This window comes from Fusarium odoratissimum (assembly GCF_000260195.1).
Source record: "Fusarium odoratissimum NRRL 54006 unplaced genomic scaffold supercont1.23, whole genome shotgun sequence".
Taxonomy (NCBI): domain Eukaryota; kingdom Fungi; phylum Ascomycota; class Sordariomycetes; order Hypocreales; family Nectriaceae; genus Fusarium; species Fusarium odoratissimum.
The window spans coordinates 37,701-62,421 of NW_022158708.1; the positions used below are offsets into that span (position 1 = coordinate 37,701).

At 49.6% G+C, this 24,721-nt stretch overlaps 11 protein-coding genes across 20 annotated transcripts; 5 read left to right on the top strand and 6 right to left on the bottom strand.

Annotated features, from left to right (window-relative positions):
* The first annotated feature begins 1,254 nt into the window (after positions 1 to 1,254).
* On the top strand, positions 1,255 to 4,693 carry FOIG_11758 (uncharacterized protein). Its single transcript, XM_031212329.1, has 2 exons — positions 1,255 to 2,405; positions 2,537 to 4,693. Exons 1-2 carry the CDS (start codon positions 2,028 to 2,030, stop codon positions 3,047 to 3,049), a joined length of 891 nt encoding a protein of 296 aa, XP_031057723.1. The 5' UTR covers positions 1,255 to 2,027; the 3' UTR covers positions 3,050 to 4,693.
* On the bottom strand, positions 1,340 to 4,697 carry FOIG_11759 (uncharacterized protein). The gene is made up of 2 exons (XM_031212330.1): positions 2,425 to 4,697; positions 1,340 to 2,372 (listed from the first exon to the last, which is right to left on the bottom strand). Exon 1 carries the CDS (start codon positions 4,400 to 4,402, stop codon positions 3,347 to 3,349), a length of 1,056 nt encoding a protein of 351 aa, XP_031057724.1. The 5' UTR covers positions 4,403 to 4,697; the 3' UTR covers positions 1,340 to 2,372; positions 2,425 to 3,346.
* A 3-nt stretch (positions 4,698 to 4,700) lies between these two features.
* Positions 4,701 to 6,754, top strand: FOIG_11760 (uncharacterized protein). Its single transcript, XM_031212331.1, has 2 exons — positions 4,701 to 5,344; positions 5,401 to 6,754. The coding sequence occupies exons 1-2, from the start codon at positions 5,099 to 5,101 to the stop codon at positions 5,893 to 5,895; spliced, it is 741 nt and encodes a 246-aa protein (XP_031057725.1). The 5' UTR covers positions 4,701 to 5,098; the 3' UTR covers positions 5,896 to 6,754.
* Positions 5,654 to 6,792, bottom strand: FOIG_11761 (uncharacterized protein). The gene is made up of 2 exons (XM_031212332.1): positions 6,701 to 6,792; positions 5,654 to 6,607 (listed from the first exon to the last, which is right to left on the bottom strand). The coding sequence occupies exon 2, from the start codon at positions 6,562 to 6,564 to the stop codon at positions 6,397 to 6,399; it is 168 nt and encodes a 55-aa protein (XP_031057726.1). The 5' UTR covers positions 6,565 to 6,607; positions 6,701 to 6,792; the 3' UTR covers positions 5,654 to 6,396.
* A 721-nt stretch (positions 6,793 to 7,513) lies between these two features.
* On the top strand, positions 7,514 to 8,348 carry FOIG_11762 (uncharacterized protein). Its single transcript, XM_031212333.1, has 3 exons — positions 7,514 to 7,592; positions 7,644 to 8,039; positions 8,092 to 8,348. Exons 1-3 carry the CDS (start codon positions 7,545 to 7,547, stop codon positions 8,188 to 8,190), a joined length of 543 nt encoding a protein of 180 aa, XP_031057727.1. The 5' UTR covers positions 7,514 to 7,544; the 3' UTR covers positions 8,191 to 8,348.
* A 55-nt stretch (positions 8,349 to 8,403) lies between these two features.
* FOIG_11763 (adenylosuccinate synthetase) lies at positions 8,404 to 11,965 on the bottom strand (the record flags this gene model as incomplete). 3 transcript variants are annotated; one of them, XM_031212335.1, is made up of 22 exons in its annotated part: positions 11,799 to 11,965; positions 11,697 to 11,707; positions 11,580 to 11,636; positions 11,503 to 11,531; positions 11,420 to 11,440; positions 11,330 to 11,368; positions 11,236 to 11,271; positions 10,979 to 11,118; positions 10,894 to 10,920; positions 10,711 to 10,742; positions 10,425 to 10,661; positions 9,869 to 9,904; positions 9,715 to 9,811; positions 9,619 to 9,667; positions 9,529 to 9,565; positions 9,436 to 9,470; positions 9,378 to 9,382; positions 9,258 to 9,319; positions 9,136 to 9,198; positions 8,941 to 9,081; positions 8,860 to 8,886; positions 8,404 to 8,809 (listed from the first exon to the last, which is right to left on the bottom strand). In XM_031212335.1, exons 1-22 carry the CDS (start codon positions 11,830 to 11,832, stop codon positions 8,756 to 8,758), a joined length of 1,269 nt encoding a protein of 422 aa, XP_031057729.1. In that variant the 5' UTR covers positions 11,833 to 11,965. The 3 variants fall into 3 exon arrangements, with proteins under 3 accessions (XP_031057729.1, XP_031057730.1, XP_031057728.1); XM_031212334.1 differs by having other exon boundaries at positions 8,770 to 8,886; positions 11,799 to 11,917; XM_031212336.1 differs by lacking the exons at positions 10,894 to 10,920; positions 10,979 to 11,118; positions 11,236 to 11,271; ... (4 more) ...; positions 11,697 to 11,707; positions 11,799 to 11,965 and having other exon boundaries at positions 10,711 to 10,881.
* Positions 11,966 to 12,765: 800 nt separating this feature from the next.
* On the bottom strand, positions 12,766 to 16,665 carry FOIG_11764 (uncharacterized protein). Of its 2 annotated transcripts, XM_031212338.1 has the most exons (3): positions 15,838 to 16,665; positions 15,089 to 15,711; positions 12,766 to 15,034 (listed from the first exon to the last, which is right to left on the bottom strand). In XM_031212338.1, exons 1-3 carry the CDS (start codon positions 15,842 to 15,844, stop codon positions 13,148 to 13,150), a joined length of 2,517 nt encoding a protein of 838 aa, XP_031057732.1. In that variant the 5' UTR covers positions 15,845 to 16,665; the 3' UTR covers positions 12,766 to 13,147. The 2 variants fall into 2 exon arrangements, with proteins under 2 accessions (XP_031057732.1, XP_031057731.1); XM_031212337.1 differs by having other exon boundaries at positions 15,089 to 16,665.
* Positions 16,666 to 16,702: 37 nt separating this feature from the next.
* FOIG_11765 (proteasome subunit alpha type-4) lies at positions 16,703 to 18,323 on the top strand. 2 transcript variants are annotated; one of them, XM_031212339.1, is made up of 5 exons: positions 16,703 to 16,737; positions 16,891 to 17,081; positions 17,146 to 17,330; positions 17,398 to 17,816; positions 17,869 to 18,323. In XM_031212339.1, the coding sequence occupies exons 2-5, from the start codon at positions 17,058 to 17,060 to the stop codon at positions 17,994 to 17,996; spliced, it is 756 nt and encodes a 251-aa protein (XP_031057733.1). In that variant the 5' UTR covers positions 16,703 to 16,737; positions 16,891 to 17,057; the 3' UTR covers positions 17,997 to 18,323. The 2 variants fall into 2 exon arrangements, with proteins under 2 accessions (XP_031057733.1, XP_031057734.1); XM_031212340.1 differs by lacking the exon at positions 16,703 to 16,737 and having other exon boundaries at positions 16,864 to 17,081.
* On the bottom strand, positions 17,785 to 19,679 carry FOIG_11766 (uncharacterized protein). 6 transcript variants are annotated; one of them, XM_031212344.1, is made up of 6 exons: positions 19,616 to 19,679; positions 19,241 to 19,561; positions 19,131 to 19,187; positions 18,984 to 19,077; positions 18,272 to 18,927; positions 17,785 to 18,216 (listed from the first exon to the last, which is right to left on the bottom strand). In XM_031212344.1, the coding sequence occupies exons 2-6, from the start codon at positions 19,304 to 19,306 to the stop codon at positions 18,211 to 18,213; spliced, it is 879 nt and encodes a 292-aa protein (XP_031057738.1). In that variant the 5' UTR covers positions 19,307 to 19,561; positions 19,616 to 19,679; the 3' UTR covers positions 17,785 to 18,210. The 6 variants fall into 6 exon arrangements, with proteins under 6 accessions (XP_031057738.1, XP_031057736.1, XP_031057740.1 ...); XM_031212342.1 differs by having other exon boundaries at positions 17,785 to 18,927; XM_031212346.1 differs by having other exon boundaries at positions 18,984 to 19,187.
* Positions 19,680 to 19,995: 316 nt separating this feature from the next.
* FOIG_11767 (uncharacterized protein) lies at positions 19,996 to 24,604 on the bottom strand. Its single transcript, XM_031212347.1, has 6 exons — positions 23,564 to 24,604; positions 23,353 to 23,495; positions 23,251 to 23,299; positions 23,027 to 23,191; positions 22,582 to 22,976; positions 19,996 to 22,525 (listed from the first exon to the last, which is right to left on the bottom strand). Exons 1-6 carry the CDS (start codon positions 23,763 to 23,765, stop codon positions 21,986 to 21,988), a joined length of 1,494 nt encoding a protein of 497 aa, XP_031057741.1. The 5' UTR covers positions 23,766 to 24,604; the 3' UTR covers positions 19,996 to 21,985.
* FOIG_11768 (uncharacterized protein) lies at positions 20,001 to 22,024 on the top strand. Its single transcript, XM_031212348.1, has one exon. The coding sequence runs from the start codon at positions 20,192 to 20,194 to the stop codon at positions 21,887 to 21,889; it is 1,698 nt and encodes a 565-aa protein (XP_031057742.1). The 5' UTR covers positions 20,001 to 20,191; the 3' UTR covers positions 21,890 to 22,024.
* Positions 24,605 to 24,721: the final 117 nt, after the last annotated feature.

Sequence of the window (24,721 nt, forward strand, 5' to 3'; positions counted from 1 at the left end):
AGGGCAGGTAGCGAGAGCTGCAGGTTGCATGAACATTGCACGTTCATCCCGCACGAACTGAGTAAGGGGATATCTCGTTGATCTTGGCCAACTCATCGCTAGTGATCGGTGGCAGCTGTTCGAGGCGGAGGAAATGTGCCGCAACCACAACAGAGACGCGGATCGACGCATGGCGCGGATTAGGGTCAGGTTCCGGGGCCGGACTTCAATCGTTCATCAAAGAAGGTAGATGGAGTAGATCTTTCGGGTGGCTGTGATGAGCATATGCATGCGAATGCGGATATGTGATGTGATGTGATACGTATGATGTGCTGTATGCGGGTGTAAGTAAGTGGGTTCCACCAGCCGGTGTGCCTGCGGTAGCTTGCAGGTGGATAACTCGACATTGTGTTTTGTTGTTGTTGTTGTTGTCGGGCGAGTGGTGATATTGACGTTGGGCCGTCGTGTTATTCTTCTTCTTCTTCTTCGTCTTCTGAAAATGAGAGCGGTGAAGACAAGACACAGACCAACAAAGGCAGGCCAAGTTGATGGTCCCGGAAGTGGCCAGGTGGGAACGCACGAGAGGAGGCGGCAGGTACTAACGATGCATGAAGGTAAGTACGGAGAGCGAAAGGGAAGCAAGAATGGGGCAAAACAGAAGAAAAATGGGCGGAAGCCACTGCTGGGCTACAGGTTAGGCAAGTCAATCCTGACAGACTCATCCAACGACTTGAATAGATCATATATGGTAAGTGTAAGTAAATGTTATCTGATAAATCGAGCCTGTTTATGTGTATAATTTGTGCAGTTTGATTTTCTCCTATCCCATCAACTTAGGTGATTGTTTCCTTGGGTGTCTTGTTCGTGATTTTGGATTCATGGTTCTTGAAAACCTTTGACGATTGGCCCTCAAAAACCATGAGAATGGAACTCGGCACCTCCAAGTGTCAATAGTGTCATCTCCTGCAAAAGTACCTAAGTGACACTGCTTATAAAGCCTTGGTACAGCCTTGACTACCAATTTATCTTATTCCATGCTTAATCTATACAGGTATTTTAAGCATATTGGAGGTATATTCAAGTTGCAGGGCTGCAACTGCTCATTTTTTCTAATGAGAGTTGTGAACAGGCTGGCCAATAGAGGGTGTTATCAGCATGCCTTTTATTAGGCTCCCGCCGTTAGTGCAGTTCGATAACGCTTGCGCTTAACCTCCACACAGGCTAACCCAATACATCCTTCACTCTCCACTTTGATGGACTTCCCCTCAACTCCAAGTTTCATGTCGAACTTTATGTTGTCTCATCACCCAAACACTCACATCATCTATCTTACCTTCTTCAAGTGACAGCTGCATACTATCCGCGATATAGCACAATAATTATTTCAAGTTGAGCGCAGTACTATCAGGTTCTATAGCTTGAGGCTCACCTACCGGCTGAACTGTTCACCTTTCTTAGCGCCATACGCGTCATCAGTCAATACTCTAGCCTCAACATTGAAACCGTCGCCTTCGACGGTCGGAGTCGCTCCAACACATCGAGCCACTCCATCTCGGGTGGCTAATAGCTTCGACGACAACAAAGTCTTGCTGGCCCCGCCGCCATTTCTACCTGAATTGCTGTTTCCTTTCTCGATATTGTGGTTACAACCGACTGACCAGACCGGCCGTATCAGCGACCGCACTTTCTACGCGCCGTGTTTATCCCTCGTCGTGTATTGCCTCATCGCCACTCTGTATTATCCACCGGGTTCTCCGTATTCTCCTTGTTTGTGCGGAAGTCCATCACCCACCACATTGTCTGTCGGAATCACACGCAGCAACAGTGCTAGGTCTCTGGAGCCTCAACCTAGCTGTACATGTGACGATCACTCGACACTTGCTTGACACCTATGTTCTCTCGCCTCTTGGTTGCGTTCTGCCGTCTTGCCGGACCTTCGCGGACTTCGGGCCTGCTGGGTTGACGCATTATACCAATACCCCCATCCTCACACCCTTTCGCAGTACCCTTTGCTGCAAATAGCGCCGAGGGTAATCACTTAGATCGTCATGAAGCCTGTTGCCACATCGCCTGAACAGCTCACCTCACAGGTACATCGGCTGTCGTTCGCTTCACCCCGTCTTGAGAACGCTGGCTGTTTAGCTCCGGGCGAGGATGTCAACAGATCCTACCCTGCGATGTTCGTGACCACTGATGCCCGATCTGCAGCCAGCCCAATCGCCCCCAGCGTCCCGCAAGAGGTAGCCTGCCTGACCTTTACGGCTGGTGACGTTTGCCCAGGCTCATCGCTTAGGACAAGCGCTGTCGGTTGTACCAGACTGCAAAGTGCCCTCCTCCTTTCTCCCTCCCTCGAGGACCTGCCAAACGAGGTTTTGTTTCACATTATGGGTTTCCTGGACGTCAACGACCTTCTGTCAACGTCGAGAGTAAGTATCGACTACCTACCGTTAGCAAGAATAAAGTCTACCTTCCTATTGACATCCCGGGATCATTCATGAGACCTTGAATTGGTCCCGACAGCTCGAGGCCTTGGGAACACAGACTGATACAGAGTTAGACGAGCCATCTCCTTCGCGATATCTCTCAAGCCCCTATTTTACACCATTATCGGCTTCAGCGAGCCCGAATTAACCTTCCATCACGCCTATCGTCACCATCTCGTCCAACACTGGCTGATCTCATTGCGCGTTCTATCTTCATGACACATACTTCCATAGTTTCACGAAAGTTAGCCAGATCCTTGGTCTCAATCCGATTGTCTCGCCGCTTAGCAGCCAGACCCTCAGCCGCGGCTCTGGTTGAGCGTTCTGTTTTACCCAAAGAGTGCGTGCCTGGTATGGCGTCAGTGCATGTGGCACCAGCAATTGTTGCCAAGAAGAAGGCAATCGAGAAAGAGAGAGTTAAGGACGGGTTGCGACAGTGGATTGCATCGAGATGGAAGCGTGAAGTCAAAGAGCGCCAAGATGGCGTAAGAAAATGGGAGGAGAGCCGCGGCATAGGACGCGTGTGGCGCCTCCGTAGGTTTTGGGAAAGAGTTAGTCGTGGCGAGGAGCGAGACAGTGCTTGGTAAGTCAGTGATATCAACTTCTATGAGGTGAATCGTTGTAAGGCTGCGTGTGCAATCATGCTTGAAGGACCACTATAGTGCGGTTCTGTATTGGTCACAGTTCTGGCAGGGAGACGTCAGCGGTACTAGCGGCTTTCGTACTGTCGGCAGGATTACTTGTATGATACATTATGTACGATGTGGTGATGTTACAAAATCGACGAACTCCGTTATGAGTACTAGGCCATGTGAAGGCGATCGGCGAGCCCCTCACGAGTGGTATCTTTCTATCATGCATGGCTATGCACGAAGTCCCTTTGCTCAGGCTGTCCGAAACCTGAAGCCATCCCAATCATCATCTTCTTCGTCGTCCTCCTCATCGTCGTCCTCATCCTTCTCTTCAATAGCTGGCGTGTCCAGATTTTCTTTGCCCAAGCTTGTAGGTTTTTCAGTGCCATTTTCTTGGCTGAAGCTTTCACCACGTTTCCGTAGGGCTTCCCTCTTGTCCTTTAACCGCTTCACGCGAGCTTCGAGCTCTTCCATTTCTTCAAACTCCTCTTCAAGCGCACGGGTTGCTTCCTCCTTTTCGTCTTCGAGATCGACATCAGCTTGAGCGCGTCGCTTCCCGGCCTCCTCCTCCTTCTGGGCATCGGCGGCCGCAACTTCCTCTGCTGTCATGGCTGGGGCTGATATAGTCGCGTCTTCATCGTATGTGGCTGTTGTAGCAGCAATATCGGCCTCGAAGGCTGCCCATTCTGCTTCATCAACTGCTGCTGCTGCTGCAGCAGCAGCAGATGTAAGGCGCTCGTCTGTAGTCAGGCTACTGGCCTGGCGTGAGGGGAGCGATGCAGTTGCAGATTGTGAGGTCAAGTTATTAAGCTGACCTCCAGGGGTAGAAGCGGAAGAGCCATCTCGATGGGCTGGTGTTGCTGGTCTCGATGGGATTTGGATCTCTACCCCTTGTGACGGCGTGGTCGACGTCCTCCTAGTCAATCGAGGTGGTGTCAAAGTCTGATCCTTGTTATCCTTATCTCCATCTCCATCCACTCCATCCGTCTTATTTCGTTTCCGCCTGCCATCGTCCATTTCGACATCTCCGTCTTTATCGTCGATAGCTTCCTCGTTATCGTCGTGTTTCCGTTTTTGTGAAGTCTGTTGTTGTGAAGTTCGAGCGTTGGCCGGTGATGCTGTTTGAGCTTTTATTAAACGAGTTTTGTGTGCCTCTCCTCGGACATGTGAGTCCCATAACGACTCGGTTTTGATGTGCTCGTGACAGAGGGTGCATAGAAGTTTGCCTGCATCAGAGTAGGCGGCATATGGGTGTTCGATACGGCGAGCGGCGCGCTGTTGCCGCAAAAGAGAGCGTACGTCGGACATGGAAGTAGATGAAGATGAAGAGCCGTAATTCGTGTGACGTTGAAGGGATGTGGTAGCGGAAGAATACCACAGGTAGAGCAAGGTGTTGAAGTATATGAGCTGGTTATAATTCGCGATTCCAATTGGGCTCAGGAGATCAAGAGAAGCTGCCGCATAAGGAATAGGACTAGAGAGCAAAGACTGATGTCAGAAAAGAAAGGAAAGAAATGCGTAGTGCTTATGAGGTTGGATGGTAGAGATTCAAGGTCGTCAAAAGGGTAACAAAGAGGTGTGAGGTGCGCAACTGCCGACGATTAACCGGCGCAAACCGATCTTCACTTGATTTCACTGGGAGGGTCTATCTTTATCTAATCTTGTCATTAACTGTTTGTGGTATTATCTTCGACAGTCATACGGCACGACACTAAATGATATTATCCTTCTCAAATCATTGAGACTTGCTGCATCAATACATCCCTATTTGGGTAGCCAAGCTCCCAAAAGCTTTGACCGCAGTTGCATCCACGTGGATTCCAGCCATCCCACCAGAGTCTCACTCCCCCACCAGGAAACGTCCACTTCAAGGGACCGCACACCATCCTTGTCTTGCTCTGTCTTTTGTGCCGTATTCTTGACGCGGCGTCTTTTTTTTCTCTCTATTCATACAACTGCCTATGAGATTGCTTTATGAAGCGATCCTCCTACAAGAGCTGAAAGATGGCCGAACAACAGCAAGAGGGCCATTCGCTCTCATCCATGTTCCCTAATCCGCCTCCCTTTTGGCAAGACTTTACAACAGATAAGATTTCTCGGATTCAAGAACTAAGGAATTCATACATCGCAGAGCATGGTGGCGATCCTTTGACAGTCCGCGTGCCTGATGTTCCCGGAGATCTCGTCAATCTGCAACCTCCGGCCGAGCCAGCTGATGGACGCTGGCGTGTATTTGGCGATCAGTACATGGTAAGTTAAGTGATTGCGATTATTTTTACAAGATGGTTGGCTAAGTGAGGATTTAGCTGGACGACAAGCTTCCAACTCTCGAAGACCAGGGGATTACCAATCTTCCTTCATCATCACAGTCCGAGTCCAAGGATGCTAAGCGCTTTGATCGCGCCTTTGAGCTCAAACGGCTAGCTAAATCGCTTCTATTAAACTTTCTCGAGCTCTCTGGAACATTATCGCATAACCCATCGCATGCCGAAGCAAAAGTGCAAGACTTGCGCACACTCTTCATCAACTTTCATCACATCCTCAACGAGTACCGGCCACATCAAGCACGCGAATCAGTCATTGCGCTCATGCAAGAGCACCTAGACCGCACGCGGGCTGAGACCATGGCCATACGGATACAGGTGGACAAGGCACGCCGCGTACTCGATGGCTTGGGCAGCCTAAGCGTACCGGATGTGCCCAAGGCTTTAGGACAGAACACCGAGGAGGAAGATTTGGAGGCATTGGCGAAACAAAGAGAAGCAGACGTGTGGGCGGCCACAGATGCCTTATTTACTTAAGGGCGGGTATTGGAACAGGCATGAGATATTGTCCACATCGCCAGATTATTATCAAGGGAGTTGCAAAGATCAACTTCCCAACGAACGAGACAGTCATCCCACATTGGGCAGCTATTTGTCATATCATCTCAGAAATTAGTCCCCAAGGATGATCGCAGCTGGAGTTTTGGAGCGAGGCGAATTCTATCACAAAACCTTATGTAATGGGCATTTTGGAGAGTTTACAAAAAACGGGATTCACACAGCCAAGGTCGAGATGTATGCGGCATGGAGCGAACCTCAACATATATGCGCATACAAGTGCACACGCATCAAGCCAGGCTTCGGGTTGTCAAAAGGCGGTCATAAACTTCGTCTGAGTCGTTGATTCAATATACACTCTTCAGCTGCGCTATGTTTCCCAGCAGCATCGCAACGCACAAAGGACTATAAAGCTCAATTATCAAACAATAAACACCCGGCATTGTTGCCTCGCGACGCATATCGTTATTCGACCCCCCTTTACAAGATGGTGCAGGGGATACAGCAGCATTCGTAGTCGCCACACTCAATACACTTGGTTTTGGTACCCGTGGCCTCGGAGGGCTTGATGATGGACTCGGCGATCGAAGTGGCAGCGCTGCCGGGACCGTTGCGGTCGTAGAGACATTTGGAGGAACCGCAAGCCATTTTGGAGGTTGTTTGGAATTGATACGGAAGAGCTTAGGACGATCTGCAGTTTAGCTGGGTTAGCGACCGTTCATTTTGGACTTCCATAAGTCGATGCACAGGAATAGAGAAGAAGAGTATATTTGGTTTGACTTACCGATGCGATAATGAAGCCAGTGAGATTTAGGGGTTTAGAAGAATGAAGTTCCAGGTTTCAAGCTGCAGCAGGAGTTAGAATTGAATTTCAAGCTTGGGCTGTAGCTTGGACCATGCCGACCTATTTTGGGCTACAGCTGTAACATGATTGCGTCACCAATCGGGCTAAAGTGTGGGGGTGGATTGTGATTCAACGTGTAGACCCTGGATTTGATCCCGTCCTCTTGGCAATCTCCTTGAGCTCAGCCTCTATTGAGCCACCGCAATGATCAAGCTTTGGCAGAGAATCTATCCCGAGTATTCTACAGAAATTATTAACCTGCTTCTGCTTTCGGAGCTGAACTCTGAGGCCGGCTACCAAGATGGCCAGAACTCATGTCATGGCATATCAAGCTGGGTTGCCTGAAGAAGCACGGAATCAATATGTGGTCAAAGTAATAGTTCAGAAACATCAACGTCTCTCAAAGGTAGAGATCCCTTGTAGCAAAGCTGGTACTTGGCCTACTTGCCCGGGCCAGATGGAAGACTTCCTTTCTTCAACATCCAAGAGCAGGCATGAGCACTGCCTATTGAAGAGCTTATCATGTTTAGAAAGACGGAAACAGACACTTGCCCAGATATAAAAGGCGTCGAGCTTACAAAAGTCGGGAGTCAATAATGTTATGCTGCCTCTGTGCTTGTTGCTGAGATTGATGTCATAGACAACAAGGTGACGATGCTCTGACAGCATACACGCTCGACTTTATTATAAGTAGACAACATATGCCCATATAAAAGTCTCAATCTCCACAAGAACCTTGAGTTTGTCTATAATGCTTGAACAGTATTTAGCAATCTCCGCAAACATGCAGCCTCCAGGTGTTATTTCCCCTTGTCAGACAGAGCAAGAGCAGGTAAGCATTCAACCAGGAATCCGCAACTGGTACTGATAAATTTGACGATAGAGAAATATTGATCTCTGCAAAGAATATATGCGAATAGCTTATTCTCCCACCGAAAACAAAGGCGCTACATCGGTTCAACATCTCTGCCACCCAGACAGCTGGTTCTGGGCACCTGCTACATTTCCCGGCTGCGAGACGCCCATGGACTACGCGGACTCTCACTCCACCGTCATGACCAGCGTTGCAGACCTCAAAATCATCCGCTTTGACCAGTCTTGGGCCAAGGATGGACATGTTCTGTTGAGGTACACGGCGCAGGGAAGTCATTGTGGAGAGCCGTATAAGGGTATCTCCAAGACAGGGAGACATGCGCAGTGGAGCGCTGCCGCGATATTTGAAGTCGAGGATGGGAAAATCAGAAGTTTCACCAAGGATTGGGATCAAAAAACTATGCAGGTGGGTACATTTCCTTTCCACTGGCTAAGAGATGATGCTAATGTCGGTGTAGATTCAGCTTGGATGGGCACCAGTTCACGAGAGCGATGACCCAAGATGGAATTCCAAAGCATTAGATAGTCCTGAGGAAGCTCGAAAGCATAATCAATGATTTTTAAGCAGTTTTCAAAGGCAGACACGATTGCATAGATTGTCTTCTTCTAAGTTACACTGGACAGGCATCATATTCTCATCGACATATTCGTTGTCATTCCTGTCAATATAGGCATATTCACGCCCCCGGCCCGTTAGCGGCGGCCAGACAAGAACCGTGCAAAGAAGGGAAGGCAACTAGGCAGGTCGCAATGTTACGGAACCTCATGTATAGGTCATAGGTTTATCAAGATACCTTTTCTCGGTTACGAAATTTACTTAACAGCGATAGAGTCTTAGTAGTCCTACGGTAACAAAGACTTATCTCAGCCAAGGCATCAGCATTGGTCCAATTACTGTCTCCTGAGAGACCTTCATTGAAACGAGCGGGATCGATCTATACGATACCAGAACTCAAACTAGCTATACGGGGTTTGAAGTCTAAAGCATGACCTACCTGCGAGAAGTCCAAGTCTATTCTCTAAATGCGCACACTCTTCTTCGGTCACCGAATGACTCCGACAGCCAACACTCCTTACGCACGACCCAAGTCAAGCATCGGGTGCCTCCTCTATCTCGCATAATTAGGCACGCTGGATCATGGCCTCACGGTCAGGACCGGTGCCAATGTACTTGATCTGCTCAACTTTAGTAATTGCGGTGCAGGTCGGTATACGCGTCCACCTACCTTGACTCCAACAAACTTCTCGATGTACTGCTGGTGGTCAGTGCCACTGTTCGTTATGCTAGCCCAGGTAAATATGCTCACCTCAACGTAATCGCGGGCCGCCCTAGGGAGGTCGTAGTAGGTCCTCGCGTTGGTGGTCGGCTTTTGCCAGCCTGGCATCTCGTGGTAAACCACCTCCGCTCGGTTCAGGATTTCAAGATCCGCAGGGTAAGAATCCAGTTCCTGTCCAAATGGTTAGTTTCTACAATTAATTATGATCTTGTTGGCATCACTTACCTCTCCATCGATCTTGTAGGCAATGGCGATCTTGATCGTTTCGAAAGTATCCAAAACGTCGAGCTGCAGAGTGTTAGAGCGTTTTGACGCGTGTCACAGGCATGCCACGGGCTTTTTCCTACCTTTGTGAGATTCAGGCTGTCGTAGTAATTGATCGAGTTACCGTACTTGACAGCAACAAGGTCTGTGTGTGCTTGTCAGCTGTGTTCCCCTACTACTCAAGGTTTTGAGGTTGTGTCTACCAAGCCTGAAAACGGTCAGTAAGATTGTCAGCAGATAAGAGCCATGATGAAAACTCACCATCCACATCGGCGTCTGCGGCCAGTCGACGTTCCCTAGGTAAGTCTTGTCAGCGGTAGAAGCTAGAAACCTCCAGGGCGCTTGTGGTCTCACCCATTCGCGTCCAATCTCCTGGAGCTTGGTGCCAATCCTAAGTTTATCATTCAGCTTCAGAGTAGCTTCAAGATGGTAATCAAGACGCACTCTTCGGTATCTTCGGTCTTGAAGGCCCCGGCCCCGACACGGGTGGTATCTGTTGCCGGTCAGCAGTAGATTACGGCCATGGAGCAATCGACATACAAGCCTTGACCACTCCAACCGTCTCCGTGATATTCTTTGGGTTCAGTGCAAGTCCACCAATAATACCAGCAAGCGTAGTACTTGAGGAAGTGACGAACTGTAGTTAATCATGAGTACTAGTGCAAACTAAAAGGTCAAGTTGGCGGAAACTTACTGGATAAGAACCATAATCAACATCTAGCATCAGTGCCTGTTCAATTGGGAACAAGTACAAGCGCCAGGTCCCAGAACCCCTTCCCTTCACAGGAGACTTGACTGATATCGATCTACCAGCATCGCACGTGGCGCAGAGGTTTGACATGAAAATGAAGCCCCGGGATCATCTCAAGACAGGCTTTCTGAGCACAGTTTGGCCCTAACCTCGAGACGCAATGACTGGGTCTGCTCCAAGCTGATCCCAGGCGCAATCCTCACATAAATTGTCATTAACTCCACTGACCACGCTCGACAGCCAGCCAGTAGATGAGTAGAAGCCAAGTTTCCGTATGACTCCCGAATTCTGCCGAGGCGTGAACATAATACACAGCTTGTTACAGCGCGGACCCCTTGTTGGATTCCGCCAGCAGAGTGATTGCTCAGATGAGCAATATGTCCTGCCCCGAGCTAAGAATCTTGCGGGACTAGGGAAGAGGACTGTGAGACCACGGGCACGGTGCTCGTTCCACCAATGCGTTAGTACTATTCGTTTAGTCATAGGATGAGAACCTTACATTTGCGCCTTCGATCACAATTTTCATGTTACTCTCCTGTGCGGATCTCATAAAGGCCACGCCGTCCACGACGTACTTGCTGAGCGTTTGCCTGTACTCATCGAAACGAGCAAGCTCGGCCTCGATGTCGTATTCGAGCAGTTCTCCGAAGCGCTTTTGAAAGCCGTCGGCTAAGCGCCTCAACTTCTGCTCGAAAACTTCAGGGTGGAAGACATCGGTCATTTTGATGCCAGTTCGCTGGGAAAGTTAACACACAGCCCGCTCCATTATAATGGCTATCTCTTACCGCTCTACTTGTCTGATAGCAGGGACCAATGCCTATGGCGGACGTTAGACTTCGTTGCTTATATAGCGTCGCTGGCACGACAATGACTGGGATTCTCCCCGCCATTGAGATTTGGGAATGCTTGCGATGACGTGACGAAAGCAGAAAAGGATAATCCACCATGGAATCCCGGGGGGAGCGTACCGCGTCTTGTTGTTCCGATGGCTGCGTCTGGTGTAGACATTAGCTGCTATTTCTCAAGGACAATGTCAGAAACTATGGGACGAACCTCCGAGTTCCTCCTCCTCGAGACCATCCACTGCGATGTGCAGGTCCAAGAGAACATTGACCCTGTCAGAAACAAGGATCCGATCATGTACCGCGGTCAGGTTTTTCTCAAGCTCCTTGAGCTCGCTAAAGAAACTTGGGCTATAAGACATAGTTAGTATTCTGGCATGTTCGGTTGAAAGCGTGAGCCAGGCCAGACGTCAACAAGATGCTGATGTGGTAGTCGAGTTAGGAGTGGAGGGCCATATGAAGACTTACACATGGAAAACTACGCCCGAACCAATGAAGTTCATGCTATGGTACTTGTCAGCCTCGCTGTTGCCAGCTTGAACGTTCAATATCCTTGACAAACCATCTGGGGTTGATCAGCCCAGAGGGCAAGAGATGAAAGCTGCCTCTATGTTAGCAATCATCCAGTCCTTCCACGTGTGCGAGTTCTCACCTATACGAAACTCCGTTTACACTTGGCACATATTAGCAACACGAAATATATATATATATATCAATAGAAAGCGTTTGACTAACCGCACGAGATGTCCAGCGTTATTTCCACCCTTGAGGTTGATTAGCAGGTATTCGGTTTCTGCCTGCATTGTGCTTACCGCGGCTCGGGCACAGAGTTGCGCCTCCTGGCACTGTCCATCAACCAATTTGCCCTTCTGTAATATAGTTAATGCCCGGGTATCATCTGTTGTGTTGGGCTCTCCCCGAGTACTCACGCCTTCGTCGCCTGTAGAAGCCCTGGTCAGTATAATGAGATCGAACCGATATCGGCTGGGTGCGGAGGAAGGACATATTCCGGGTAAGGGAGAGAAACATACCCCATTGGGCTCCGAGAATAACAGTGATAGGCATGTTGTGCAAAATCAAATTTGACTGCCGTAGGTGTCGTCGTACCTAGTGTCCGTAGAGAAGAATAAAGACATGATAGAACAAAGTGACGAGGTTCAACAAGTGAATAGCCACGTGATTATGGCGGGGTGCTTGCACTATACCCCTCCATCGCGGTAAGGTACTGGCGGCCAGTCCCGAGCCAAGACAACTCGAACATAGATGATAAGGTCTGTACAGGTAAGGCATTGTTGAATCCTGAATTGTCTTTTCTGTATAAGGTACCAACTATACTGTGCCCTCGAGTTCGTAAGCAACCCAAGATGTCTACACTCTACATACATATTTCGTAGCACTAAACCTGACTAGACTGGCGCCCATGGACTTGATTCAAGTGATGCTTGACGTTACTGATATCCCTGCTATGAATGCTATGAACTCGGAGTACGGCACGCTCTTAAGACCGAGGGAGCTTGGTTCTGTAGGTAGTAGAGAACTGCTGCTTTAGAAGCCAGTTTCACGTGGAAGGGAGCATGCCAAGTCCCTGGGACAGGGAGTGCGGGCTACCGGGGCGTGTGAACGGCACCCGGGGAACGTTATCCCAGAACGGAGCGGAGTGTTCTCCACTTTTACCGAACTGTCATTGACCGCCGACGTCGGTTGCTTCCTATGACGTGGAGCGAGACACGGACCAAGCGGACAGGAATATATTAAATGTTAGATTAAACATCCTTATTTACTCTTTTATAAATAAGCTATTAACGATTAAATTAATAATTTAGTTATTAATAGCTAACATGAATTATTTAATAGCAGGTAATTTACATCTTCAGGACTCGGTTCATAAAAGGTACCTAGTGAGGATAAATGATGTGTAAGTAGAGAATATGGGAAACCTGTGCTGCAATGCAAAGATGTTCGACCGTAGTTTTAGATACTTCAGGTAGTTACCAGCTCCACAAGATCGCCTGTAGGACAGCAGCATGTATGTTATTATCTAAAACAGCTAAATATGGCTCGGGACCTTAAAAACATTTACGATAGATTGGCATATCGAGGATAAACGTTAGAACATATAGGAAGAGAAAGTCATGACTACGGTACAAGTATGGTAAGGTATATAAAAGAACACTAATCCACGACTTTCGCTTCTCGAGAGTATCATAAAATCCAATAACCCATCCCTAACCGTACTCTGCGAAAGGCACATACATGCCGCCTAGCCCATATGAAGGAAAAAACAAAACCGCCGTGTGGAAGCCTTCGTTGCCCAACTCCTGCACGCCCCTTGCTGGCATTTCGTATATTCTTGTGTTACTCCTTTTCTTCCATAACATCATTATGCAGCAGCAGCTCCTCCTGTCTTATCTGCAGCGGTTTCCTTCTCCAGAAGATTACCAAGATGCTGCAGGTCGTCTCGAGCTTTAGGGTCGCGCTCCAGAACCCTCCTTACGACTTCCCACTCCTTGCGGGCCATCTGGTACGCTTGAGGCAAGATGAACTGCACGGTTGGGGATGTTATCCAGGGTCCCAGGAGCTCGTGTGCCATGGCCACGCCTGCCTGCTGAGCCTGGTGCCTTTGTGCTTCTAACATCTGTGCTGGCGCAGCTGCAGGTGCCGGTGTTGGAGCTTGTGGTGGCACTGGTGGCCGAGTGTACGGTGGCTGGGGAATTGGCACAGGAGTTGTAGACTGCCATTGGCCTGGTGATGATTGCTGAGGGAAGCCTCCTTGAAACCCTCCCTGAGGGGCCTGGGGGGTCGCCGGAGAGAATGCCGGGCCGGCGGACGCTGTCGAGTTGCTTCTCTGAGGATGTGCTGCAGGCACTGGTGTTCCCAGGGCTTTGGCGTCTTGTTGATTGGCAGTCCCATCCTTCAGATGTTTGAGCTGGTCAGGCTCGTTATGATAAACAAATACTGCCAGCAAGATGGGTTCCGTCCGGACCTTGGGGATCTTATTATCAACCAGGTTGAGCATAAACTCGGGATAGTTGTCTTCCCCTGCAGGAACTGGTACCAGATATGTATCTCGCACATTACCGATTGTCTTATCTCCAATTACGCCATACCGCTTCTTGCTAGTGAAGTAGTTAAGAAGATTGTGAAACTCAGTATGAGAAAAAGGCGAGACCGGTGAAACTGAAACGACAATGACATCGGTACTGTTGCTGTAGCGAAGACTGCATAGGTATTCGATAGCACTTTGTTCGGGGATTCGTCCGGCCACCGTCATCCTCTTAGGAATCAACTTGGACCACGGTCCAACTGAAGCAAAATTGGCACCACCGATATACTTGGCTGTCGCTGGGAAGTCAGCAATCGAGCTCATAGCAAGAGAGCCCTGCCAGATGACATCGGGGTCCTGAGTCTCCTCTGTGGGCGAATAAGGGGGTGACTCGTTCTCATCTTGGAGCATGCGATCAACATCGGGATCCACGCCCGGGCCATTGGATCCAGTTACCAGAGCCGAAGGCCGCCTATTCTGAGTTGTAGTGGGAGACTTGACACTGGAGAAGACTTCGTTGATGTCGAAATCAGGATGACTTGGCGATCGCTGCTTATCGTCCTGCTGCTGTGGGTGTGAAGCCAGGTCCGCCTTGTCGCCTCCTGTAGGTTCCTTCTTAACGGCCTGAGGCTCTGGTCGACGAGGGGGTCCTGGTGGGAGGGGCACAGCAGAGTCGTTGACAAATGTTTCGTCGTCAACGACCTCTTCGCCCTTATGTGTTCGTCGAACGCGAGGGCCCGTCTCAGAAGTATAGAGAATAGACTGTTTCTCGGCCTTGGCTTTCATCTCAGCAGTCTGCTTCTTCATTTCCGACGAGGCAAGCTGCTCTGATGTCATGGTAGCCAGAGCTGCGGGGGACAGAGTCTTATGAACTAGTCCATGACACAACTCCGGGTTGTTCTTCAGGTTGAAGCTTAGTGACTTGATTTGCTGGTTGTATTCTTTCTGTCCCTTAGTCACAGGGTAAGAATCATAGACGGCGCGCTCGATCTGAAGCGAGAAAGTCTCGGTCATAGACTCAATTGTGTTGCCCTCTTCAAGGTCCAGTTCGCCCTGCTTCTGCATCGATGTCAAAACATGGCTGATAGACTTGCTCATGGCTTTAGCTGGGCCTGTCCGAGAACCAGGCAGATCTGATATCGACTTGGCGAGGTCATCAGGTGGTGTATAGGAGACAGGAACAGGAGTTGCACCGTTCTCTGATATGCGACGAACCTTGGCAGACTACACATCGTATTAGTATAACCATCTAGGGAGAAGGGGGTAAGTAAATCGTACCTTGCCATCAGCGTCATGAGACTCTTCGCGGGCTTTTCGCTTCCCCGTTTTTGTTTCTTTCTTATCTTTGGTTGCGTCCGGAACAGGCACAGGAGAAGACTTCGCTTTAGTCTTATCTTCCTCCTTGGTCTCGCTGTGACGTTTGCCTTTGCCTTTTCGTCCGCCACGCTTCTTCTTCTTGGACTCCTCTTCATGTGCTTTGCGCCGAGCTTCCCAAGGTTTCTCCCCCTTAGCTATGCCATCGAGGAGCTCCTTGTGATCGTCCGGTCGGCATTGCTCACACCAGTAATGTTCAGGGATCTCGTCATCGAATGAGCTTACCCCTACACAGACGTTATGCTGCCATGCGCCGCAGGTTTCGCAAGCGATCCAGGCTTCACCTGAATCTTCATCTTGTTCGGTGGCGCCGCATACACAACGGATCAGTTCATCTTCCTCCTCTTCCTCTTGTTCTTGCTGCTGTTCCTGTTCCTGTTCCTGTTCCTGTTCCTGTTCCTGCTCTTTGGCTTTCTTGGTCTTCTTAGTCTGTCGCTTTTTGGGCACGGTCGCAGGCTCAAGTTCGTCGAATGATTTCGTATGCTGACCTTTAGTGGCGCGTACCGATCGTCGAGGTTCCGCTTCGCCTGAGACGTTGCTGTTAGTTGGTGCTGCAGAATGCGTGGTGTCGCGGCGTCGGTCGCGCTTTGGGGGTGCTTGGTCTTGAACGAGCTGGGATTGCTTCGGGGACTTTGCGAGTCTTTGTCGCTTACCGGACATGATTAAGAATGTGCGAATGGTTGTGGTGTGGTGTTTTGGATGCAGCGACGCGTGCCAATGCTGAGCGGCGTTTGGGGGTGTTGCAGGTGTTGGGAGGGATTTCTACTGTTGCAACGAAGCGCAGGATGGTGTGCGCCCTTAGACAGGCATTGAGGTAATTACGTGGGAAATAATTGAGAGTCACGACTATGTCAAGAACAGATTCAGGTTCTTCCCAGCTGATCCACGCGCAGATGCTTGTCTTCAAATCTCTAACCGTGTTGGCGCAAAGAGGTGCCCTCGCTAGCACAGGCACTCAGGTGGAATATGGCCTGCGCCAAGAGGGTAAGAATATGTTTTGCTGTAATTCGAAAGTGGTGAACGCGATAAAAGTGTCAATGCCTTGAAGCGACCTCACAAACTGCGTGAGGTACGCGACGATTTTGCGATAGTGGAGATCCAGTATCAGTAGAATGCGATAGGTCGCGTGCCGTGGTTGGAATGACGCGCGCACTTGAGAATCAATGTTCAGGGGAGTGTTTAAGATGTCCTGTGGAATAATTTCAAGCAGTTGTCTTCTCTCGGAGCTGGTTGGGGAGGATGGTGCTGGGTGAATCACTCGAAATGATGATGTAGAAGAGAAGAGTTGCGATCCCGAAACTGGAGGGGGGAGGGAGCTATTGCGGAGGTAAAAAAACTAGTAGCTTCCGCCCGTTCGCCCATGCCCTACAGCAACTGAATTGTGGTGGCAGGTGGCAGGAACTAACCAGGTCAGGATCAACCCGCGCTTGTGACAATGCGATTGCTTTGCGTGACAATGGAGACCATGTATTTGATGCCTGATTGTGGCAATGTGTTTGCCTGATTAACAAGCCATTACTTTCCATTTTCCAGTGACTGTATGGAAACAATAGGTAGGATTAGTCACGAGGGATGTCAGCCTTGCAGTTTAAGGTCTAAGTCGATTGGCTAGACTTTACCCCCCATTAGGCAACCTGAGGCAACACTCTCCAGCCTTAGTGTCAAGCAGCTAAGCAGCAGAAAGCTAACGCGGCGCGGCGGCCTAGAGCTCCGTTGCAGGTAACGACGTAAACGAATCCACAGCCTCAACACCATCAACCAGACTGTCACCATCACAACGGCTCTCTGTTAACTTCGACCTGGTTTTTAGTTGTTTCAGAGAGGTTACCCATCTTCTTTATCTCTCTTGTCTCGTCATCACAACGAATTCATCATGTCTCGCCGTTACGATTCCCGAGTGCGTTGGCCCTTGAAGCTCCAGTACCTCGAAGCTCTCCCACCAAGCTAACTGGCTCCTATAGACAACCATCTTCTCACCAGAGGGCCGTCTGTACCAGGTCGAATATGCTCTAGAGGCCATCTCACACGCAGGTACAGCCATTGGCATCCTGGCAAAGGATGGTATCGTCCTGGCCGCCGAGCGAAAGGTCACCTCGAAGCTGCTGGAGCAAGACACCTCCGCCGAGAAGCTCTACATTTTGAATGAGTGCGCAAATCCTCCATTGCCTACCTCGCTAATTCGAAGGTTATTTATTAACAATATTTTCGTTTAGCAACATGATTTGCGCCGTCGCTGGCATGACCGCCGATGCCAACATCCTTATCAACTACGCCCGACAAGCCGCTCAGCGATACCTCCTCACCTATAACGAAGACATTCCTTGCGAACAGCTTGTGCGTCGACTTTGCGATCTTAAGCAAGGATACACCCAACACGGTGGTCTACGACCCTTCGGTGTGTCTTTCATCTACGCTGGTTGGGATCCTCGTAGACAATTTCAGCTCTATCTCAGCAACCCCTCTGGCAACTACGGTGGCTGGAAGGCTACAAGTGCGGGTGCCAACAATGCAAGCGCACAGAGTCTCCTCAAGCAGGATTACAAGGAAGACTGCACTCTGGAGGAGGCTTGCGGCATGGCGGTCAAGGTTCTTAGCAAGACGATGGATTCTACCAAGCTGAGCAGCGAGAAGAGTATGTCGTGTCTATGAATATGTACCAGAACTCCCGCTAATATCACTTCTAGTTGAATTCGCGACAGTAGGACAGACCAAGGACGGCAAGATCTACCACCGCCTGTGGAGTGCTGACGAGATTACGGCGCTGTTGAAGGAGCATGACCTGGCGAAGAACGAGGAGACAGAGGAAAAGTAAGCAACAAGGCTATAGATTCTTGATAGATGGGGAGAAAGGAATGCGGGGCCACTCTTATCTGCCCCTGTACAATAATATCATGAAATGACCACAAAACGAGACTTATCCAACGCCTGGCTTGACCAAGTCTAAAAGTGTTGTCGAGCACATGATGCTTCGATGAAAGAGTAATGCAATGCAGGCTAAGCCAGAGCATCTCGGACAAGCACGCAAACTATTCCTAGTCCCCAATATCAGCGTCGCGAACCTCTCAAGTTTTCCATCTCGAATCCTACATCTGTCCCTCTTGCTGCCTCCTCATCATCGGTGACTCGTTGCCATCCCGGCTGAGTGTCAACTCCTGGTCGTGGATAAGGCTCGTCGCATTTCGTACTTGAGAGGCGGGGAAAGTGCCGTCTGTAGCTCCAATACGCAATGCTCATGCCTAGAGCTGAGCCTACGCAGACATCGTAGACGTCGTGGCGATAATCCTCGCATCTCGATATAGCGACAAGACCTGCACCGATGAGTGGCAGTAGGCAGACCAACGCGCGGCTGAGATCACGACCGCCAGCCGAGTAACGGAACACATGGAGTTGGCCGGCGAGGAAGAGGCTGAGAAAACCAAGGCCAGCGAATGAGAAGGATGAGTGGCCAGAAGGGAATGATCGCCAGCCCTCTTGCAGTATATGGCCATCTTCTGCCGTGCAGACATCGATGGTTACAAGGGTGTTGGCCTTTGTGCCGATTGCGGGCTTGCAGCGGTCTAGCAGATCAGGACGAGGCCTGCCAACAGCATTCTTGATGATGTCAGTGATGAAGGATGTGAGTACAATAGAGATAAGGAACGAGAGGTAAGTGACTTCATGCTTGGCCGCTGATGACCTTGCGATTACGTTGTAAGCGATTAAGACTCCCAGCGGTATGAAAAGGGCGTATACGAAGTTCATAACTGGTAGTCTTTGTTAAGTCCGGTCACAGAAGCTGAGGTTGATGTTTGAGACGTACAGACAGGGACACGCTCATGGACCGCAAAGGGATACGAGATCTGCAGGTCGTTTATGAAGAACATGCGGTGAAATGGGTTGACGAAGAGGACCGTCTGTGAATCTGTCAACCAGTGTTCTGGGTTCTCATTGACGATATAGTACAGACCAAGATCCAGCCTGTTAAGAGAAATAGGAAGCCGACATAATCAGGCGCATGAGTTGTCTGTTGTATGTCATGAGTATAACACCAAGGACCGATTTGACGAGTCACTATACCTTCCAATATCTCCTCAAAAATGAGATTGGTCCGCCGGACGAGCCATAGCTATGAGCTGGAGCCATGATTGATGACGATAGTTGAAATCAGGTTTGACAGGCGGAGGTGTCGGAACATAGGCAGACTGCAGTATCGCAACGGATGGAAAATGCAGATTTTCTGTATCGACAAATAAGAGGGCGTTTAGCTTTGTTACCGAGTCATGTTAAAGAGACGCGGCTCATAAGTTCAGTGCTGTTGAGGAGACGTAACAAGTTCTTGCTGAGGTTGGACATGTTGCCAAATGCGGGAATGAGGGCCCCTGATCTTCCGTTAGTTTTCTGGGGCCATATCAATAAAAGAATCCAGATAACGAGTAGCTGATGTACACCAACCATGTACTATCAACATTCATTTTTAGTCTTCGGGAGACCAGAAGTCAGGATTAAGTGGTCATAATGAATTATCATACTTTTCAATCAACCCCGGGATGACCACCGTTGTTTTATGTACTCATTGCAAGTGATGACTTCAACCCCGTAGTACTTTCGACGTAGGAACGGTTGTCGATGGGCATAACAGACCAATATCTACCCTTCTTTGGATCCAAGACAATAATACCAAGCAAGATTTTAAACATGAATTTCAATCAACTTTGAAATGGAAAGAAGTCGAGATAACGATTTCAGTTGGAGCGGCTTAGCTATAGGGTAGGTAGCCGAATCATCATCCACTATTTCTTAGGCCCAAGCTCTTGCGGATTTCTGCTGTGACGGTTGACGACCAGGAAACTTGGTTGCTTTCCCTCAGCCATAACAACTTTTCAATAAGACAACTCCTACCGATGAAATATCGACAATCGGAAATCTAGAACCTCTGCCTGTGCGAACATATTGCTTATGAAGCACCATCTCAGGGATAGCTTCTGAATGTACAACCTGATGTCATAGTTTGCGACGCGACGAAGCGAGATGCTCAAATCGACACACACACCATCGGCAGCCGCTCTGGCACCGCTTCCTCCAGGATGGAGCGAGCATACCGCGCCGACTGGACATACATACTATTATAACGCTGAAACAAAAGAATCAACATACAAGCGTCCAGGAGTCCAGCCGCCTCCACAGCCGGCGCAACCACAAGCTCCCGCATATCCTGGGTATGGCTCAATACCATACTTAGCCGATCCCAACGTCGCCAATGCCTACATGGCACAATTCAATCAAGATAATAATGGGCAAAGGCATAATAATAGTTCACGAGGTGGGCATGGAGGAGGTCGTGGAGGCTTCGAAGGTCGACCGCGTCCACAGCCTGTTGACAAGCCGAGGAGAAAGGAGCCGATCCCAGGTTGTGAACCATGGATTCTCGTATATACCAAGTACTCGAGGCGCTTCGTATACAACCCTGTCAAGAATGCCAGCTACTGGCGCATACCGGAGAAGTTGATGCCTGCCATTTTGGAGCTTGACAAGGCCCGGCTACGGCAGAAAGCCGCAGGAGAGAATCAAGAAAAGGAGCATAAGCAAGATGAAAAGCGAGAGAAGCAAGCAGTACCACAAAAGAATGACGCCCCAGTGGCAGGTTTGGACGACGATAGCGAATATGAGGAGGTCGAGGTGACGGATGACGAAGGGGAAGGTGAAGGCGATGAAGAACATCCCTCCAAACGGCAACGGACTGCAGATCCTGACGCAGACGAAGACGTACCCATGGAATTCACAGAAGCTGATTTTGCAGCTCAATTACAGGCCATGGGAGACGATTACGGCCTTGAACCAGGCGACTACGACGACGGAAACGCTGAAGAATGGCCTGAAGGTGCTGAGGGAGTGCCTCTATCCGAAGATGACGCGAAATACCTGTTCAAAGATCTCTTGAACGACTTCAACATCAACCCATACAGCCCGTGGGAGAAACTCCTGGAGGAAGGCAAAATCATCGATGACTTGCGATATACAGCACTCAGCACTACGAAAGCACGTCGGGATTGCTGGGACGAGTGGACGCGTGAGAAGATCGCGGAGTTGAAGGAGCAACGAGCCAGGCAGGAAAAGCGGGATCCTCGTATTGCTTACATGGCATTCCTGCAAGAAAAGGCGACGCCGAAGCTGTACTGGCCCGAGTTCAAGAGAAAATACAAGAAAGAGGACGTCATGAAAGATCACAAGATCACCGACAAGGATCGCGAGAAGGCATATCGAGAACACATTGGTCGCCTCAAAATGCCCCAGTCCAAACTCAAGTCCGATCTTACTGCCCTGCTCAAGGCCCAGCCGGTGCACTTACTAAACAACAAGTCGCTATCTACCGGCTTACCCGACCCGGTCCTCACCGACATTCGCTTCATATCCCTCGAGCCCAAGATCCGCGATCCTCTGATTGAGGCTTACGTGAGCAATCTGCCTCCCCCACCAGAGGACCTTGATGCAGCCAAGGACGACGAAGAGCAGCGAAAGCAGCGCGAGTCACGCGAGAAGCGTGAGAAGGCACTGGAGGAGAGAAACCGCGTGGTGGAGGAACAGAAAAAGAAGCGCGATCGAGAGGTGGCGGCTAGTAAAGCCCGATTGAGAGATGAAGAAAGGGAGTTGGAGATGGCCATGAAGGTAGGAAAGCAAGGATTGCAGAGCCAGTTGGCCAGCATGAAGGTTGCAGAAAAGGAACCATGATATTGGGGAAAAACAGATCTTGTATCTGCATATGCATCTATCTCGTATATCTAATTCTAGCGACCAACCGTGGTCGGTTTGTGTCCATATAGACAATCACAGCCCATACATGAAAGTCAACTTCTTGTCTGCGTATCGGCGGTCGTTGAATCTCTCACTCTCGATCTCCTCTGGTGACATTGTGCGCAATATCGCCTGCTTGCGTTTGTTGACCGCTGCAAGCATGAATCGATAAGACAAATATCCGATCAAGGCGATGGCAAGGAAACCCAGCGTGACGTAAAATGGAAATCTGTAATGGGGCTTGTATCGCTGTCGGTACAACTGCGCCCCGATCACGCCTCCGAGGTTACCGAAACCATTGACGCCAAGCACAAGAGCTCGCTTGCCAGGCTCAGGCGTGTTGCCACTGAGCCATGCCATAGTGAGAGGAGCCGAAATGTATACACCAGATAGGAGCACACAAAGTGAAACGTACTGCCCAGTGCTCGAGGAGATTGTAACGGTAAGGATCAGGCCAATGATACCAATAACCAAACCACCCAAAATGTGATATCCCCGTTCCTTGTAGTGATCCGAACTTAGAGCAAAGGCGTAGAGGCCAAGAGCACCACAGACGAAGGGCGGAACTGTCATCTAGATCGCTCGCAGTCAGTCAAGCCCAGTTGAGACTAAGAAGAAGTAAAACACACCAGGTTGGCAAGGATGGACTCATAACCCAGCCCCTGAACAACAAGGGGCAGGAAAACTGAGAAGGCACCGCTGGGGACACTCGCGCAGATGTTGAGCAGAAGGACAGTCCACAGCTTCCAGTCTTTCATCGTTTCCACGAAATCTCTCTTGCTCAAGCGATTCTCTTCAATACCATCTTCGCTGTACTCATGCTGTACGAACTCGGCGTTGTCTTGCTTCATGCGTTCGACAGCAAACTCTCGTTCATCTGGACGAAGAAACCAAGCAGAGCCAGGGCCTTTAGGTAGCCACAGCCAAGCAATGATAGCAAAGAAGCATGTTAGTGCTCCCTCGATAAGGAAGAGATATTGCCAGTTCTTGAGGCCACCACCACGGAGATGGAAAATGCCGTATGCTTGAAGGAGTAAGTAATTAGCTTGAAGAATTGTTACAACCAGAACTCACAGATTGAGCCCGAGAAGGCTCCAGCGATGGCATACTGTCCATAGAATAGAGCGAGTCTAACACAAAAGTCGTAACGAGGATAGAAGAATGACAAATACGCAACGGCCGTGGGGTAGAAGCCCGCTTCAAAGGCGCCAATGAGCAAACGTGTGGCGATGAGTGCCCCTAGAGTAAGGTCAGAAGAGGGTTGACTAGATGTGAGAGCGAACGGAAGGGCTACAGACCACGTCCTTTGATGAAAGCTTGACCAATTGTCACTGCACCCCAGCCAAACTGTAGAATGTGTCAGTAACTTCCCGCTCTTAGTCATGACACCGTCTAATTACCATTAAAAAGGGGATCCAATGCTTAGCACCAATATAACGGCCAGCTGCGGCAGAAACGGGCTGCAATACAACAAAAGTGACGAAGAATAGAGAGACCGCTTCATTCAAATCATCAGGCTCAGCCCCTATGTCTGTGGTAAAACCTGATAACAAGCTGTCAGAAACCGATCGAGCACGTACAAATGGAGGGGGGCTAGGAGATGTTGATTACCTTGGGTTTCGGCATTACCAACGTTGCCACGATCTAGACCATTGAACAGATATAGAAGTGAAAGAAGCGGAAGCAACGCAAAGTCGAGCTTCTGATTGAGGGCCCGACTTCTCTCTTTGTTCTGCTCGACTGAGTAGGCAGCGGGAAGACTCGATGGAGTCTTGCTCGACTTGGTCGGCTGGAGGGCTTCTCGATCGGACATGGCTGCTTCTGATTCAGTTGTAGATGTAAATAGTTTGTTTTTCTCCTGAAAAAGGAGGAGACAGGCAAATTCCTTGTAATATACTGCAGATACTACGAACAGTGCATTGGCGTCGTTGCTGGGTTCATATAGGCCCACGTTTGGCAGGCAACTATCGCTTGCACAGGTCTCTCGAACATTCACACCTGGAGGCTCTTGATGATATCTCCGCCTATATTCCTAAGGCCCAGGGATTAATTGGGGGTCGGGCCAATGATCCGACTTCCAGTAGTTGTCCCAAGAATCTGGTAAGCGTGATCCATGTGTAGGCCCGATCCGGACGTCATTCTGTTTGTCACGGTCGTATATAAATCAAGGTTTGCTGTTGGCCTATCATGAAGTAAGAATCTGACAGCAGACCAGACGCTCGGGATTGAGGCTGACAGGAAGTGCCTCGAATAGGCAGATGCTCAGCGCCACGACTGTAACCTCGATCAAGGTTGCCTGAGCGTTGGGACACAAACTGACCGCATCTTTAGCTCGAGGAAAGCACGTTAAACGTGATGGATGGCTGTATTGGGGTCGAAAAGTAGCGGGAATTGAGCTAAAGAGGCCCATCTTGACTCATTACCAAGGAGCGGGTACTCATAGAACGAATCGACAAGTGCCTCCACAATTACGCGCAAACCAGGGAAGGAATTCCAAGTTTGCCGCGATGAGCAAATCATGTTGCTGATGATCAAGTTCGTTAAGTCGTGGGCTGTGTCGTTAGGGCTGTAAGGCTGACATATACCCCAGAATCCAGGATCCTTCGCGCTGCTTACTGAGAACGTGTTGTTCCACACTTGACGTTCTGTCGATACGCCTTGATTGCAGCAAGGGCTTATGGTGGCTTGAATGAACGTTCTAGAATAACGCCTCAAGCAAAAGGGGTTACAATATTCTCATGTCGACCGTTGGTCCCTCCAGTGAGCTGA